The sequence below is a fragment of the Myxine glutinosa genome, chromosome 3 (genome assembly GCF_964187855.1).
Source record: "Myxine glutinosa chromosome 3, kmMyxGlut1.1, whole genome shotgun sequence".
Classification (NCBI taxonomy): domain Eukaryota; kingdom Metazoa; phylum Chordata; class Myxini; order Myxiniformes; family Myxinidae; genus Myxine; species Myxine glutinosa.
Window position 1 is genome coordinate 40,282,076 of NC_136263.1, and position 16,222 is coordinate 40,298,297.

Genomic DNA, 16,222 nt, shown 5'->3' on the forward strand with positions numbered 1-16,222 from the left:
ACTGTGGTGCTCGGAACTTATAGCATGACTTTCCTCTGCGCTTTCAACAATCCTTTATTTCATCCTTGTTGTGATGTCTGTCATCGTATATATCAGAATTAGGAATCATGAGAAATCCAGTCGGCAGAAAATGCCAACACACAACCATCAACTCCTCCAGTCTGTACCAAGCTCGTGTCCCACGCAAATTTCTGTGCATCCCACATTCTACCGCTACATGTTCTACACCCCACCGTGCATCCTTCTCCTCCTGCCCCACCGCCTATCCTGCTGCCCCTCCCCCACTATGCATCCCACTCACCCTCCCTGACGGTGCGAGACACATCTCATACCCCTTCCCCATGCCATGCTTCCCCGCTCCCCCACCACACGTCCCATTCCCCCTTCACCCACCATGCATCTCCCTTCATCCCGCCATGCCTCCCCCTTCCCCATGCCACACCCCTCCCACTCCTCTTGCCCTCAATCACAATGTGTTCCACAAATACTTGAGACCTCCGTTCTAATATTTCAAATTTCTCCTTCCAGGTGCCTCAGACATTTTACATTTAACAGAAATGTTTCTCTCAGAGGATGTTCTTCTCAGTCTCTCCCCAGTTGTTCTCTTTCCGCTTTGACAGGCCCGTTCCTTGTCATATGGGTGTAGTTGCTGTGTATGTCAAGAACTCCAATTTCCTCACTAAACTCCTCCAAACCCTCTGATTGCAAATACAGTCAGATTCAGACATTTGTGGGGGTTATGTTCCTCGAAAATGCCGCGAATGTTGAATCTGTAAATGTGGGGGCATCATTTCAATGGAAAAAGGGGGTTGGTAAGTTCCAGGCAGTTTGTGATTAATAAGGGAAAATTAAAAATCATGTGAAGAACCAAGAATTCACCTGCAAAAAACGCGAATACACGAAACACAGGACCATTAATGTCGAAGCAAACCGCAAATACGCCCCCGAAAAACAGCAAATGTCAAATAGCATGGTAGGGGATGAGTTACGTGCATATACAGCTGTTTTAAGTGTGACGCGCACATGGAAGATGCTTTTAGAACTGTAATGTGCACAGCTGGTGGGAAATGGTTTATGGGTGGCTGGAAGTGGTTTTAGGGTAACGCGTGGAAGGTACTTTTAGAACTGTTATGTGCACAGTTGGTGGGAAATGGTGTATGTGTGGCTGGAAGTGGTTCTATGGTGACATGTAGAAGATGTTTTTAGAACCGTATTATGCTCACTGTAAATGTGTAAAGTTCATATAAAGGGGCGCCAATTTGATTCATACACCTGCATGAAGAAGTAAATGTATTTTATTTGCCAGATGTAGGGGCCCCTTTATATGAACTTTTCTAGAGCATTACTTGGTTCCTCCTTCGAACACAAGGGTAGTCCAGCATGTACATGAGATTTTTTTTAATGCACCCTATTTTCTATTGTTTGGCATTTTCTACACGCTATGGAATGTCCCTTCTTTTCTATACTTTGCCACATATGGCACATACCCATATATAAAGGGGCCTTTTCTATGCCCCTGGCATTTTACCCATGAATTATACCATTAGATGCTGACATAAAGTGTGTATATATTTTTATATATTTATTTATATTCAGTATATATATTATACTGTATATTTATATATATATTTAATTTTACAGCAAAAACTATAGCACTTAAGTGGAATTTGTTTCGAAAGCCATTAAACCAGACCTATTGGCTGATGTATATTCCAAGTTTCAGCCCGTTTCAATGTATAGCCCTTGAGATATGAGCGCAATCACATTTTGGGTGGACGGATGGATGGGCAGACACCAACATGATTTCGAGGGTTTCTAAATAAAACTCAAGAATGTGGAAACAGACGTTGCTGAAATTTGGAACACTAGGGCATGCCCGTACTATATATATGCCCGTACTATATATCTATCTAAAATTATATCCCCCCCCCCCTCTATTTACATGAAATGGTTTGGTCCATTCGCAACGCCAAAGCGAACGGCGAACGGCTTGCGAGTACAGTGACAATCCCCCCCCTCTATTTACATGAAATGGTTTCGTCCATTCGCAACGACCACAGAACCCCCCCCCTCTATTTACATGGAATGGTTTGGTCCATTCGCAACGCCGGCACACGCGATCGTTCGCTGCTCTCTGATTGGTTGAATCGTTTTTTGTACATAGCTCGGTAAGTAATTGTCCGATTAATATGAAACCTTGAAAAGGCACATCCTCGGGTCCCCAGCAATATACCTGGCAAGTTAAAAGTATATCGGACCCGTGGTTGTCGAGAAACAGCGGTCACAGACAGACAAACGTACAAACGTACAAACGTACAGAGATTACTGGAATTATAGATAGATATTACCTCAATGTACAAAGCATTTCCTTCTGAAATTTGCAGCCAATTTCATCCAGTAGAAGCCAAGAAACGTATTTTCAGTCCCCATGTGAAAGCTGAATACAGAGAAACGATCCCTTGCATAAAGGGAGGTGCGCTTTGCGCCTCCCTTTGATTAATCAACCATTTACCAAGTAAGTCCGTGGGTGGATGGGATTTTTTTTTTGTGTCCACAAAAAAACGCAAATACGTAGGGCACAGGGACGCAAATATCGAGCAGGTCACATTTTATCCACCGCGAATACGTAGACCCTGCAAATGTTGGGGCTACAGCAATACAGATTATGGCTATTCACACAAAAACCAACTGGCAAGGACTGAAATCTGCCCTATCCAAAGGTATAAGATCAACATCTCCACAGCACCTAATATTGATTCTGCCTGTGATACGTTCACAAAAGTCTTTTTTCTCCCATGCACCGGTTTATCCAATCCCATCTGCGGCTTTCCTATCCAACCTCTTGAGTGACTAGACCTTGGTGCACTGAATCCTATGGGGGAGGATTTGCAGTTAAGCAGCTTGCTTTCTCAGCCTGGAAAACTAACCTGAATGATGGCATCTTTTGTTCATTTAATATGTTCCCGACAAGTGTGTGTTTATCCTGAAGCAAGCCGGAGAACATCATCTTGTAAATCTCAAGACTGAAATCTCAAATCAGTCTCTTTCTCTTGTCAAGCCTGTCTCTACAGTATCCCCTCCATGCTGTCCCTCATAGCAAAAGCCATCACTGCAGACTCTGCCCGAGATAAGGCAGAATGTCAAAACTCTGTCTTTGCCTCAAAATCCCATATACCCAACGCATCCTGTTCTGTCCACATCATACACCCATCTACCCACTGCTTACTGGACTCAGCTGTGTCCTCACCTGAGAAGTTTCAGGAACAACTGTCTGGCCTTCACCCTACATTGGTGACACACTCAGATGGCATCAGTGTCCATGTTCTCAAATCATGCTCTGCTGTTATCTGCCTTATTAAGTCTGTCCTTCTCCTTTGGCTGCTTCCCCTTTGCAGGGTAGTCAGCAAACATCACTCCCATCCACAAGAGGGATACAATAACAGACCCTACAAATCATCGGCCAGTAATCTTGTTTCCAATTACAAGTTAATGAATCCATCATTGCTTCTGATGTGGGCTTTCCTGTTCCCAAAGAACCTGATCTCAGACCATCAGTTTGGATTCCATCTCAATCACTCAACCATGGACATTGGACATGGTTCTGCTCCTCTCTCAGCAATGGCTGGATGCACTCAATCTTAAAGAAGAGGTTAGGACCGTCCCCCCTGGACATATATTGGGCATTCAACACAGTCTGGCATCCTGTTTGCTTTCAAAGGTCCCTGCCTGTAGCATAGAAGACCGCCTTCATTTGTGACTTCCTCCATTCACACAGTCAATGTGTTGCCACAATGGAACCCTCCTCTCCCCTCTTCCACTGCAGGCTGGAATTCTCCAAGGCTCTGTTTTGGGCCTAGTCATGTTCCTCATCTATGTAAATGACGTCTCTGATAACACCCTTCCTTCTTGCAGACGACTCCACTGTGTGGTGCAGTACCTCATCCTTCAGCTAGACAGACAGCAGCTGCATCTCTTTGTTGATCTGGAAATTATTAGAAGCTGGTCTAATAAATAGATCGTGTCCTTCAATCCTGGAAAAAAATCTCCGTCTCACCCTATCGCTCCAGATGGATTGTCAATCTTTTTTTTTTTGTTTTTTTGTATACTGAATCGAGGCTCGTGAAAGAGACAACATTTATTTCACAAACAAATCAACCAGACAAACAAAATATATAAAAAGATGGAGCGGAAGACAAGATGGGGAGATAGTAAGGGCATTTAATGAGATATTTCACAAATCTGTTAACTAAATTGTTACCAAAAAATTTCTTCACCAATATGTTTGTAAAGGTGTGTAATAACATGTGTTAAAATGTTGAAGTTCAACTCCCGTGGGAAACCCAGAAAAAAAGCTGTTGAATTCGGGTACCGAAAAATTATTTTCGAGAATTTTTATTTTTTTAAATCGGCCCTTAAGTAACTTATGAGGGGTCAAATAAGGGTTTTTCATGATTCTGAGTTGATTGTTAACATTTATATTTTCACTTTTACATTTACACACAAAGTAGCTTTTATTTCACATACATATATAATACTCAAGAGTTATTTCTCATTCACAATGTCAGAAGTTTCAACAGTCATTGTCTATGTCTTCTTCAGACTCAACAACATCATGACTGCAGTTTCTGCATGTAATGCCATTACAGACTCCACAGGCCGAGATGCACGTGACCCCATTCTTCTTGCAGCTGCATCGCCGGTTGCTGCAATCTCCATGACAATTACAGCTCGTGAACTGCAATAGCTCCTCAGGAGCCGTGGGGTCCAGTGTTGGAACTGGCTCATACCCATGCACACCTATTGTCCATCCATAGTCACTGGGGTTCAGAGACATGCTCTGTAGAAGGATCCAGTCCCGGGTCTGCAGGTAGACACGGAGTGAATGTTGTGCAGCTGCACCCTCTGTTGGAGGTAGAGTCTCTGGTTTGATCACTCCTGCCGCTGCCTTCCTTGAGAACATGTTGTACCGAATTTCACCCTTCTTCAATTCCTTCAATCTCCTTCTCCTGGGAGGAACTCGATCTGTGTGCTCTGCTTTGCATCATTAGCATGGATTCTCTTCATCCAGCCATTCCAGTTGGAGTGTGGGAACTCAGGATCGTTGGCTTTGATCACCCACCCCGCTGCCCAGAGTGTGTCACCTGGAGTGAGGAGTGGCTGATCATGAGCCAGGGAGGAGGAAAGCTCAGGGAGGGGGAGAAACATGATCGCGTTCGTTCCTATCTGTTTCCTGTTCGTAAATGGAATAATCTTTACTTCAGTTCCTCTCAGGATCTTAGCTTTGTCGAGTGCCTTCAACTTCACCCGGGGGAAAGCTGCTGTTGTCTGTGGATCTGGCAAAGGTGGTGCCGGAGAGGTGACTTCGATCCAACCCATTGAGTGAAAGGGAGTGTTTCCGTGAATAGAGACAATGTTTAAATCTATATTGTCTCCAACAAACTGAGTGACTGCATTGTTTGTTTCCCCAACCTCCATAAAGACCACCTGATCATTACTTGACAATTCACTTTCACTGGCTGGCACTTTGGCTGTCATCACTGATTGATCCTCAAGCGCAGCATCAACCGCAACCTCATCATTGATCTGTTCATCGGTTTCCTCCACAATGGTGTCAAGAGTGCCAGAAGTATCTGGAACATCATCTCCACTCCTACTATTAAGGAAGCAGTATTTGTAGTTTTGTGTCTCCGTGTAAGACTCAGTGTATCCCAGCCGGTGGAACTTGTTGAGCATCCATTTTGACCCAAATCTATGATCAAGTTGTATGGCAAGCCCCATTTGGTGTGGCAATACTCCAGACCGAGGTCGACAGGCCTTAATAAAATTCTGCCCCCAAACGGCAACTCTTTCGTCTGTCTTGACAATCGGTCTCAAGAACATCTGAAGGCTTGCAGGAACAAGTGTCAGCTGACTATCGATGTCAGTCATACTGTGTGTGGTGGGGTATGACTTTGGACCTAAATCAATCAAGGCAATATCATTGGATATGAACTTGAGTGCCGTCTTTATGATCTGAGTCTTCTCATCTCCATGGTCAAGATTAGCATGATGCCCTCGCAGAATATTTTCGGTGCCATCTTTGAGACAGAGTACATCTGCCCTTCTTTCCTGTGTTGTGAAATACAAGGTGTCTTCATATTTCTCTAGAAGTTTTATCTTTAGCCAATGCTTTGAATAAGAAAGGCTTTTCTCTGGTGACTGATCAAACTCCTGCAGCTTTTCATGGACTTGGTCCATGTTCATTACCCCATGCTCTAATTCTGAGTCTAACCATTCGCAGAATTCAATAAAAACTGCCTCTCGCTCCTCATCAATACTCCTCTGTCCTCTCTTCCTTTTTCCTTCCTCATCAGTCTTGGACAAACTGTCACCTCTCGCAAACATAAGTTTGCATCGCAAATGGTACAGTGTTTCTTCTGCTACCAAGTCGTTGATCCCTTCCAGGCGTCCAGTGACTTCAGTGCCCCAGTCATCCCGCGACTCCGTGCTGTCTTCAGCAAGCTTGCCTTCAGTGTATCTGCAGTCAAATTATCTGGCACTCTGTATTTCTTTCTAGCTTGTGCTGGATTATTTTTGTAGAGCTGGGCTGGTTGGTTGCAAAGAATGCATACATCCTTATACAGGAGGTCAACTGACTGTGATCTTCTAGAACTGCAGCCAGTTGATGAACTGAACTCACAAGTAGTGCGTCTTCTCTTCAACTTTGATGACTCTTTCTCTGCCTTTGATGCTTGAGCTGACTTCTTGGTGGTTGCAACAAAGTTGTTGTACAGATCATTTTTACACTTCTGGTGGTACCTCAGTTTTCCTTCCTTTTGAGCCTCCTTCATACGTTCCACAACAGTAACATTTTCGACAGTTTCTGCTTGTTTCAATAAAGTTGAGTATCCCTTTGGAGTTGCCTGTATGAGCCTTTCAGCTGGTGTATCCGAGCGTGCACAGATGAAGCAATTGAGCACAGGTGGAGTAACGTCTTCATCCATATTGCTAGACTCCATGTCCTGCAAAGTAGAAAATGAGATATATTTAGAAATTATTTTTCCACAAAGGAGTGTCTGTGGTGAAATATAAATGTTAACAATCAACTCAGAATCATGAAAAACCCTTATTTGACCCCTCATAAGTTACTTAAGGGCCGATTAAAAAAAATAAAAGTTCTCGAAAATAATTTTTCGGTACCCGAATTCAACAGCTTTTTTTCTGGGTTTCCCACGGGAGCTGACCTTCAACATTTTAACACATGTTATTACACACCTTTACAAACATATTGGTGAAGAAATTTTTTGGTAACAATTTAGTTAACAGATTTTCATATGTTTCCCTTACTAAGAGAAGGGGAAGCACACAAACATAACATTTGAGAGCAGGGAGATGTGTGGGAGGGAGAGGGCTTGGGGGGAGGAGGCGTGGGAAGGGGGGGGGGGGGGAGGGGGAGAAGTATAAAACACAAGGACACCAAGGACTTCCAGGACAGAAGTTGGTATTTCAAAAAAGTGGATTTGGGGTGAAATTATCGGGGGTAGAAAAGATCAAGGTTTTGGATGGGGGAAGATAAGAGATGGTGGTGAACAGCTGTTTTAAAGACCTGGAGGGTGGAGTGGGATTTAAGAGAGTGAGGGAGTTTGTTCCAGAGGCGGGAGAAAACGGCACCTGCAGAAAACTGCTCTGCACCTATTTCCTTGATCATCCATGGAAGAGCTTTAGTCTCTTGAACCTTTACGATGCACTATCAGCCATGACCAAAGCCAGCCACAGACCGGGCATCCTCCATTGATCCAAGTATTTTCCCTGAAAATCTGAGCTACGAACAGTCTACAAAGCCTTTGCCTGTAGATCAATGCAATGGGCTAGCACCCCAGTATCATATCTGCCTCTCCTAGATGCTGTGGAATATACAGCTCTCAAAAATCATTGGAATCTCCTGGAATGAGGCTGAAGCAAAACGTCTGTTACTTTTATATTGCAAGTAGGTTGGTGGTCACTGCTTTTCACTGCCTCTTTGTAATATTGCTCTGTCTGCTCTCTGTCTCCTGATCCTCCAAATCTACTCGAGGATGCTTGCATTCTTCCAGTAACCTCCCCTTGGTTAGATTTCCAAAGTACAGACTGACTGCACACATCAACTCCTTTATTCCTTGCTTCTCCTATCCTTGGAACCAACTTTCAGAGGCTGTTCAGTCTCACTCTTCTCTCCAGGACTTCAAACAAGGAATGTAGCACCATCTATTGTCATCCGAATTCTGTCACATGATCTTCATTGGCCCACTTACTTGCTAGTTTCAGTCTTTCCTCTCCTCCTCCCTTTCCTTTTATCCTTTTGTTAATTCCCTTGATGTTTGCCCCACTGTCAGATCTACCTTGTTTGTTCATCCATGAAACAAAATAAAAACACTGAGTTTTAGCTCACAATTTATAAACCAGATACTCCTTAAATGTGTACCAGAGCATAACCTATTTTGCAAGGACATGAACTTTTTGATATATATATATATATATCTGCTATGTTTTATCCTGATAACCCTCCCTGTCAGAACTAATTTGTATGCGCTTGTTGTAACATGTTTCATGGTTTTGTGCTGGTTGACATCGCCCCCTGTGGGTTCTCACTGGAAATGGAAAGGAGCGTCTGTATTTTGTCCATTGACGAGGGTATGCCCTTTTTGATTGAAATAGAGTTATGCCCTTTTTGAACTTTTTTGTTGAAAATGTCACATATGACAATCTATGCCTCATGGTTCAGTTTTCATATCACATATGACTGAACCAAGTCATATCACATAAATGAGATATTTCAGTTTTTTCTTTTTAATAAATTTTCAAAACTTTCTAAAATCCTGTTTTCTCTTTGTCATTATGGGGTATTGAGTGTAGATCGATGAGGGAAAAATGAATTTAAACGATTTCAGCATAAGGCTGCAACATAACAAAATGTGAAAAAAGTGAAGGGTTCTGAATACTTTCTGAATGCACTGTATCTCCGATGACATGGCTCATTGTAAATAACTCTCCATGGGGAATAAGATGTGTTAATGATGATGTCATCGGTGCCTTTGTTATGACGTCATAATTCGACAAGTGCAACACTTATCCCATCATTGTGAAATATTTTTCTCAGCAACTGTTGGTTTGATGGGCACGAAAGTTTCATCATAGCAACGCCTCCTCATGTAGAATATTTTAATGATAATCATGATGTCATAGGTCATGTGGTACAGGCGCTATCTTGGAAAAACCGAAAAATGTTGCACCTATATATCTCCTAAACCGCTGCATGGAAAAAATTGAAACATGGCTCATTGTAAAGAACTCCATATGGGGAATAGGTGCTGTTAACGATGACGTCATTGGTGTTGTAAGTATGACGTCATAATTCGACAGGGACAATGCTTAGTCTGATCAGTTTGAAATATATAGAGCGTGATCTATACAACAATATTAGAGAATATAAATTTATGATGTCATCGCTCACGTTGTCTGGCAGGCATGTTGGATCAAAGAAAAAAAATGTTCAAAAACAGAAGAGTTGGCTCACAACAAGTTGACTGCGCTGGGTGAGTATTCTGTGAATACCATCTAGTTTCTCACGCATCCATTGTCACACAGCTGTAATGGCAGATGTAAGCCATAACATTGGCATTTAGTAAGGGAAACATATGAAAATCTGTTAACTAAATTGTTACCAAAAAATTTCTTCACCAATATGTTTGTAAAGGTGTGTAATAACATCTGTTAAAATGTTGAAGGTCAACTCCCGTGGGAAACCCAGAAAAAAAGCTGTTGAATTCGGGTACCGAAAAATTATTTTCGAGAACTTTTATTTTTTTAAATCGGCCCTTAAGTAACTTATGAGGGGTCAAATAAGGGTTTTTCATGATTCTGAGTTGATTGTTAACATTTATATTTCACCACAGACACTCCTTTGTGGAAAAATAATTTCTAAATATATCTCATTTTCTACTTTGCAGGACATGGAGTCTAGCAATATGGATGAAGACGTTACTCCACCTGTGCTCAATTGCTTCATCTGTGCACGCTCGGATACACCAGCTGAAAGGCTCATACAGGCAACTCCAAAGGGATACTCAACTTTATTGAAACAAGCAGAAACTGTCGAAAATGTTACTGTTGTGGAATGTATGAAGGAGGCTCAAAAGGAAGGAAAACTGAGGTACCACCAGAAGTGTAAAAATGATCTGTACAACAACTTTGTTGCAACCACCAAGAAGTCAGCTCAAGCATCAAAGGCAGAGAAAGAGTCATCAAAGTTGAAGAGAAGACGCGCTACTTGTGAGTTCAGTTCATCAACTGGCTGCAGTTCTAGAAGATCACAGTCAGTTGACCTCCTGTATAAGGATGTATGCATTCTTTGCAACCAACCAGCCCAGCTCTACAAAAATAATCCAGCACAAGCTCGAAAGAAATACAGAGTGCCAGATAATTTGACTGCAGATACACTGAAGGCAAGCTTGCTGAAGACAGCACGGAGTCGCGGGGATGACTGGGGCACTGAAGTCACTGGACGCCTGGAAGGGATCAACGACTTGGTAGCAGCAGAAACACTGTACCATTTGCGATGCAAACTTATGTTTGCGAGAGGTGACAGTTTGTCCAAGACTGATGAGGAAGGAAAAAGGAAGAGGGGACAGAGGAGTATTGATGAGGAGCGAGAGGCAGTTTTTATTGAATTCTGCGAATGGTTAGACTCAGAATTAGAGCATGGGGTAATGAACATGGACCAAGTCCATGAAAAGCTGCAGGAGTTTGATCAGTCACCAGAGAAGAGCCTTTCTTATTCAAAGCATTGGCTAAAGATATAACTTCTAGAGAAATACGAAGACACCTTGTATTTCACAACACAGGAAAGAAAGGCAGATGTACTCTGTCTCAAAGATGGCACCGACAATATTCTGCGAGGGCATCATGCTAATCTTGACCATGGAGATGAGAAGACTCAGATCATAAAGACGGCACTCAAGTTCATATCCAATGATATTGCCTTGATTGATTTAGGTCCAAAGTCATACCCCACCACACACAGTATGACTGACATCGATAGTCAGCTGACACTTGTTCCTGCAAGCCTTCAGATGTTCTTGAGACCGATTGTCAAGACAGACGAAAGAGTTGCCGTTTGGGGGCAGAATTTTATTAAGGCCTGTCGACCTCGGTCTGGAGTATTGCCACACCAAATGGGGCTTGCCATACAACTTGATCATAGATTTGGGTCAAAATGGATGCTCAACAAGTTCCACCGGCTGGGATACACTGAGTCTTACACGGAGACACAAAACTACAAATACTGCTTCCTTAATAGTAGGAGTGGAGATGATGTTCCAGATACTTCTGGCACTCTTGACACCATTGTGGAGGAAACCGATGAACAGATCAATGATGAGGTTGCGGTTGATGCTGCGCTTGAGGATCAATCAGTGATGACAGCCAAAGTGCCAGCCAGTGAAAGTGAATTGTCAAGTAATGATCAGGTGGTCTTTATGGAGGTTGGGGAAACAAACAATGCAGTCACTCAGTTTGTTGGAGACAATATAGATTTAAACATTGTCTCTATTCACGGAAACACTCCCTTTCACTCAATGGGTTGGATCGAAGTCACCTCTCCGGCACCACCTTTGCCAGATCCACAGACAACAGCAGCTTTCCCCCGGGTGAAGTTGAAGGCACTCGACAAAGCTAAGATCCTGAGAGGAACTGAAGTAAAGATTATTCCATTTACGAACAGGAAACAGATAGGAACGAACGCGATCATGTTTCTACCCCTCGCTGAGCTTTCCTCCTCCCTGGCTCATGATCAGCCACTCCTCACTCCAGGTGACACACTCTGGGCAGCGGGGTGGGTGATCAAAGCCAACGATCCTGAGTTCCCACACTCCAACTGGAATGGCTGGATGAAGAGAATCCATGCTAATGATGCAAAGCAGAGCACACAGATCGAGTTCCTCCCAGTTATTGAAGGAGACCCTAATGACCTCAACACCATCTTCACCACTCTGAAAGAGTGCATACGGCGCGCTGGGGTCGCTATAGTGACCTTTGATCTTCCGATTAGGCTGAAGGCTGTGAATATAATAAAGCAGGCAAATCTACCCATCATTCCAAGGTTGGGTGGTTTTCACCTGCTGAAGTCTTATCTTGGATCAATGGGTAACATCATGGAAGATTCTGGACTACTAGATGTGATCCAGTTGATCTATCCTGGAAGTACGACAGCCAACCACATCATGGATGGAGGATGTTTTGACAAGGCAATCCGTGTTCACCTCCTCATCGATGCAGCCATCTATCAACACATCATGAAACTTGCCTTCACTGAGGAGGAGCGTGGTGACATGAAGACCTTCATGGAGAAGGTGGCTGATGGGAAGATGGGAGCCAGACACTCAGACCCAGTAGTGCCAGTGTTTGAGCAAAGGTTTGAAGAAACCTTCAAACGACTCGCAAAAGGAGGAAGAACACCTGCACTCTGGGTGGAGTACCACCACATGGTAGATGTGATCAAGGTCTTTATCAGAACCGAGCGACTTGCAGACCACAATGGGCATCTGTCCTGCATTGTTACCAAGATGCTTCACATCTTTGCCGCTGCAGGCCATCATCAGTATGCCAAGGGCGCACGGCTGTACTGTCAACTCATGAAGGAACTAGAAACTTTGCCTGCTTACAAAGACACCTTAGAACGTCTCACTGCCCACGGGAACCACGTTGTCCGTTACTCAAGTCATGAGTGGTCCGGCACATGGTGTGACATTTGCATTGAGCAGACATTAATGAAGGCAGCCAAGTCACAAGGTGGACTGAGCAGAGGAAGAATGAGAAACAGTTTTTCTGGCCACAAATGCTGGGTGCTCATCCTCAGTCACCTGTCTGATGTCAACCGGCGGATGGAGGAGGACGTCAGTAAACATGTTCCAGTCCACAGAGACCTTGCCAAGACACAGATGAAGCGAGATGCAGAGGCAGTTGAACTTGTCCTAAAATGGTTTGAGGAGATCAAGCCATTCGACAACGATAGAGACGAGGAGTTGCTCGTGTCTTTCTCAACAGGATTCACAAGCACTGGAGATGACGCAGTCAATGCTGAGAGAGCAGCTGAAGTTGGGATGGAGATGCAGATCAAGCTGGATGGACAGTCAGTGACGTCGACCATGGATGTCAAGTCAAAGATAAAAGCCCTGTCATCACTAAGAAAATTTCCCTTGGTCAACGAGAAAAAGATTCACCTTGACTCACTAAAGTTGTTCAACCGACTGATCATTTTCGCCCAGCGGGATATGACAGTTGAGACAAGCTTACAGTATGAGCTGACTCCCTTCCCATTGTCCCTGTTCAGCAACAAAGATCAGAAGATGAACAAGGCAAACAAGGCAGACTTTTCAAATACAAGCCTGAAGGCGTTACCTGATCCACTTGACTTGACTAACCAACCCTGCTGCACCCTCGTAATTGATGGCGGATGGCTTGTCTACATGGTGAAGTGGGAACAACGTCAGACCTGGCAGGAGATCGCCAACAGTTACCTGAGCTACGTGCAGTATCTGGGCCGCTGCTCCCAGAAGATCATTGTGGTCTTTGATGGCTACAGCAGATCACCAAAAGATCACGACCACATCCGGCGTACCAAGAATTCCTGCTGTAATCTCCAGATTCGACCGGATATGTCCAACTGGACCCCAGGAGCAAAGTTTCTGGACAACACTCATAACAAGAGTGAGCTCATCCACCTTCTCTCTTCAACCTTCCGAAAACATCACATCACTGTGGAGCAGTGTGACAATGATGCTGACACTTCAATTGTGAGAGAGGCATTGGCTGCTGCTTCAGATGGCTCTGTTGAGGTCAGACTACTAGATGTTCTGGACTACTAGATGTGATCCAGTTGATCTATCCTGGAAGTACGACAGCCAACCACATCATGGATGGAGGATGTTTTGACAAGGCAATCCGTGTTCACCTCCTCATCGATGCAGCCACCCCCACTAATTCACCCCAGATCCACCTTGTTTGTAATTCCAACTTCTTTCCTGGTAGTCCTGGCAGTGTCCATATGTTTTATGCCTCTCCCATCCCCTTTCCCATGCCTCCCCCCCCAAAGCCCTCTCCCTCCCACAGATCTCTCGATGTCTCCATGTCTCTCGGTTCCTGCTCTCAAATGTTCGCTCCTTCACGAGCCTCGATCTTGTATACAAAAAAAAAGAAAAAAAAAAAAAGTACCATTTGTGTCTTCAGTTAGTATAACTATTGGATGGAGCCGGGGGGGAGATGGGGTAATTTAAAAATAAGAGAATTCACACTGTTGAAAAGTTAAATCTGTTCTTGAACGGTTCATTATGCTTTGTACATGTTGTTATATTTTCAGGTGCGGGCAGAAGATGCAGACATGCTGGTAATGCTGGTGCACCATAGCTCAGACAGCCACCATCCACTCTTCTTAACCACATCAAACGGCTCTTATGACGTCCGAAAGATCAAAGAATCTCTCTCCGAAACACAGAAGAGCTACCTGCTCTTCTGTCACGCCTTCACGGGGTGTGATACGGTTTCTGCAATCGCTGGTCATGGGAAAACAACTCTATTTGCCAGGTAATAATGATAATACTACTATTACGTCGGCAAATAATACTAATACTACTAATAATAATAATTATAATCATTGTCATCATAGTATAAATGTTAAAAATAATAATAATTTTATTTCTGTTTTACATTATACTTTACTTGACATAGACCTGGTGCTTTTTTTTAGGTTTTGCGAAGGGGACGCGGCTGAGTACATCGACATCTTCCTTGACACAGAAGCCACCAAGGAAACAGTGATTCAGGCTGGTACTGCGATTTTCAAGTACATTTACCATGGACGAGATACTACATTGGGTGAAATTCGGTACAACATGTTCTCAAGGAAGGCAGCGGCAGGAGTGATCAAACCAGAGACTCTACCTCCAACAGAGGGTGCAGCTGCACAACATTCACTCCGTGCCTACCTGCAGACCCGGGACTGGATCCTTCTACAGAGCATGTCTCTGAACCCCAGTGACTATGGATGGACAATAGGTGTGCATGGGTATGAGCCAGTTCCAACACTGGACCCCACGGCTCCTGAGGAGCTATTGCAGTTCACGAGCTGTAATTGTCATGGAGATTGCAGCAACCGGCGATGCAGCTGCAAGAAGAATGGGATCACGTGCATCTCGGCCTGTGGAGTCTGTAATGGCATTACATGCAGAAACTGCAGTCATGATGTTGTTGAGTCTGAAGAAGACATAGACAATGACTGTTGAAACTTCTGACATTGTGAATGAGAAATAACTCTTGAGTATTATATATGTATGTGAAATAAAAGCTACTTTGTGTGTAAATGTAAAAGTGAAAATATAAATGTTAACAATCAACTCAGAATCATGAAAAACCCTTATTTGACCCCCCATAAGTTACTTAAGGGCCGATAAAAAAAAAAAATTTCTCGAAAATAATTTTTCGGTACCCGAATTCAACAGCTTTTTTTCTGGGTTTCCCACGGGAGTTGAACTTCAACATTTTAACACATGTTATTACACACCTTTACAAACATATTGGTGAAGAAATTTTTTGGTAACAATTTAGTTAACAGATTTGTGAAATATCTCATAAAATGCCCTTACTAATTCCCTTACGTCTAAAGTTTGTGTGGAAAGGTTTATATAAATGTTTGTGATTGTTTTGAATAGGTTGAAAGTTTACATGTGCAAGTAAAACTGCCTAATGTCTCATGAAACATTTGTCTCCAACATTTAAAAACTTAGCACAGAGTGATATCATCAAGGTTGATTTGTAATATTTTTGATGGGATAATTTTATGTACATAAAAATAATCACTGTATATTTATTACATGGCTGAGATTTATTATGCCACTTATGTACATACAGTATTTATTATATGGCTGAGATTTCGATTTTGGTGAAGATCTGGATCTGGATACAATAATTATTACCCTGCGCTCATGAAGCGAAAAGCGGGTTGAGCATTCAGGTGAGTACGTGTGCCGTGTGCCGTACGTGTCTGCATTTTAAAAAATCATTTTCTCGGTAACTCTTGATTCGATTGACACGAACCTTTACCATAGAAGCGCCTCCACCTGTATAATTTTTTTATTCATAATTGTGACGTCATAGGTCACGTGGTACTGACGACATCTTTGAAAAATGTTACATCTTTATATCTCCCAAACCG

At 43.2% G+C, this 16,222-nt stretch overlaps 1 protein-coding gene across 1 annotated transcript; it reads left to right on the top strand.

The window, feature by feature from the left end:
- The first annotated feature begins 14,380 nt into the window (after nucleotides 1-14,380).
- Nucleotides 14,381-15,442, top strand: LOC144891114 (uncharacterized). Its single transcript, XM_078773500.1, has 2 exons — nucleotides 14,381-14,595; nucleotides 14,759-15,442. The coding sequence occupies exons 1-2, from the start codon at nucleotides 14,393-14,395 to the stop codon at nucleotides 15,291-15,293; spliced, it is 738 nt and encodes a 245-aa protein (XP_078629626.1). The 5' UTR covers nucleotides 14,381-14,392; the 3' UTR covers nucleotides 15,294-15,442.
- Nucleotides 15,443-16,222: the final 780 nt, after the last annotated feature.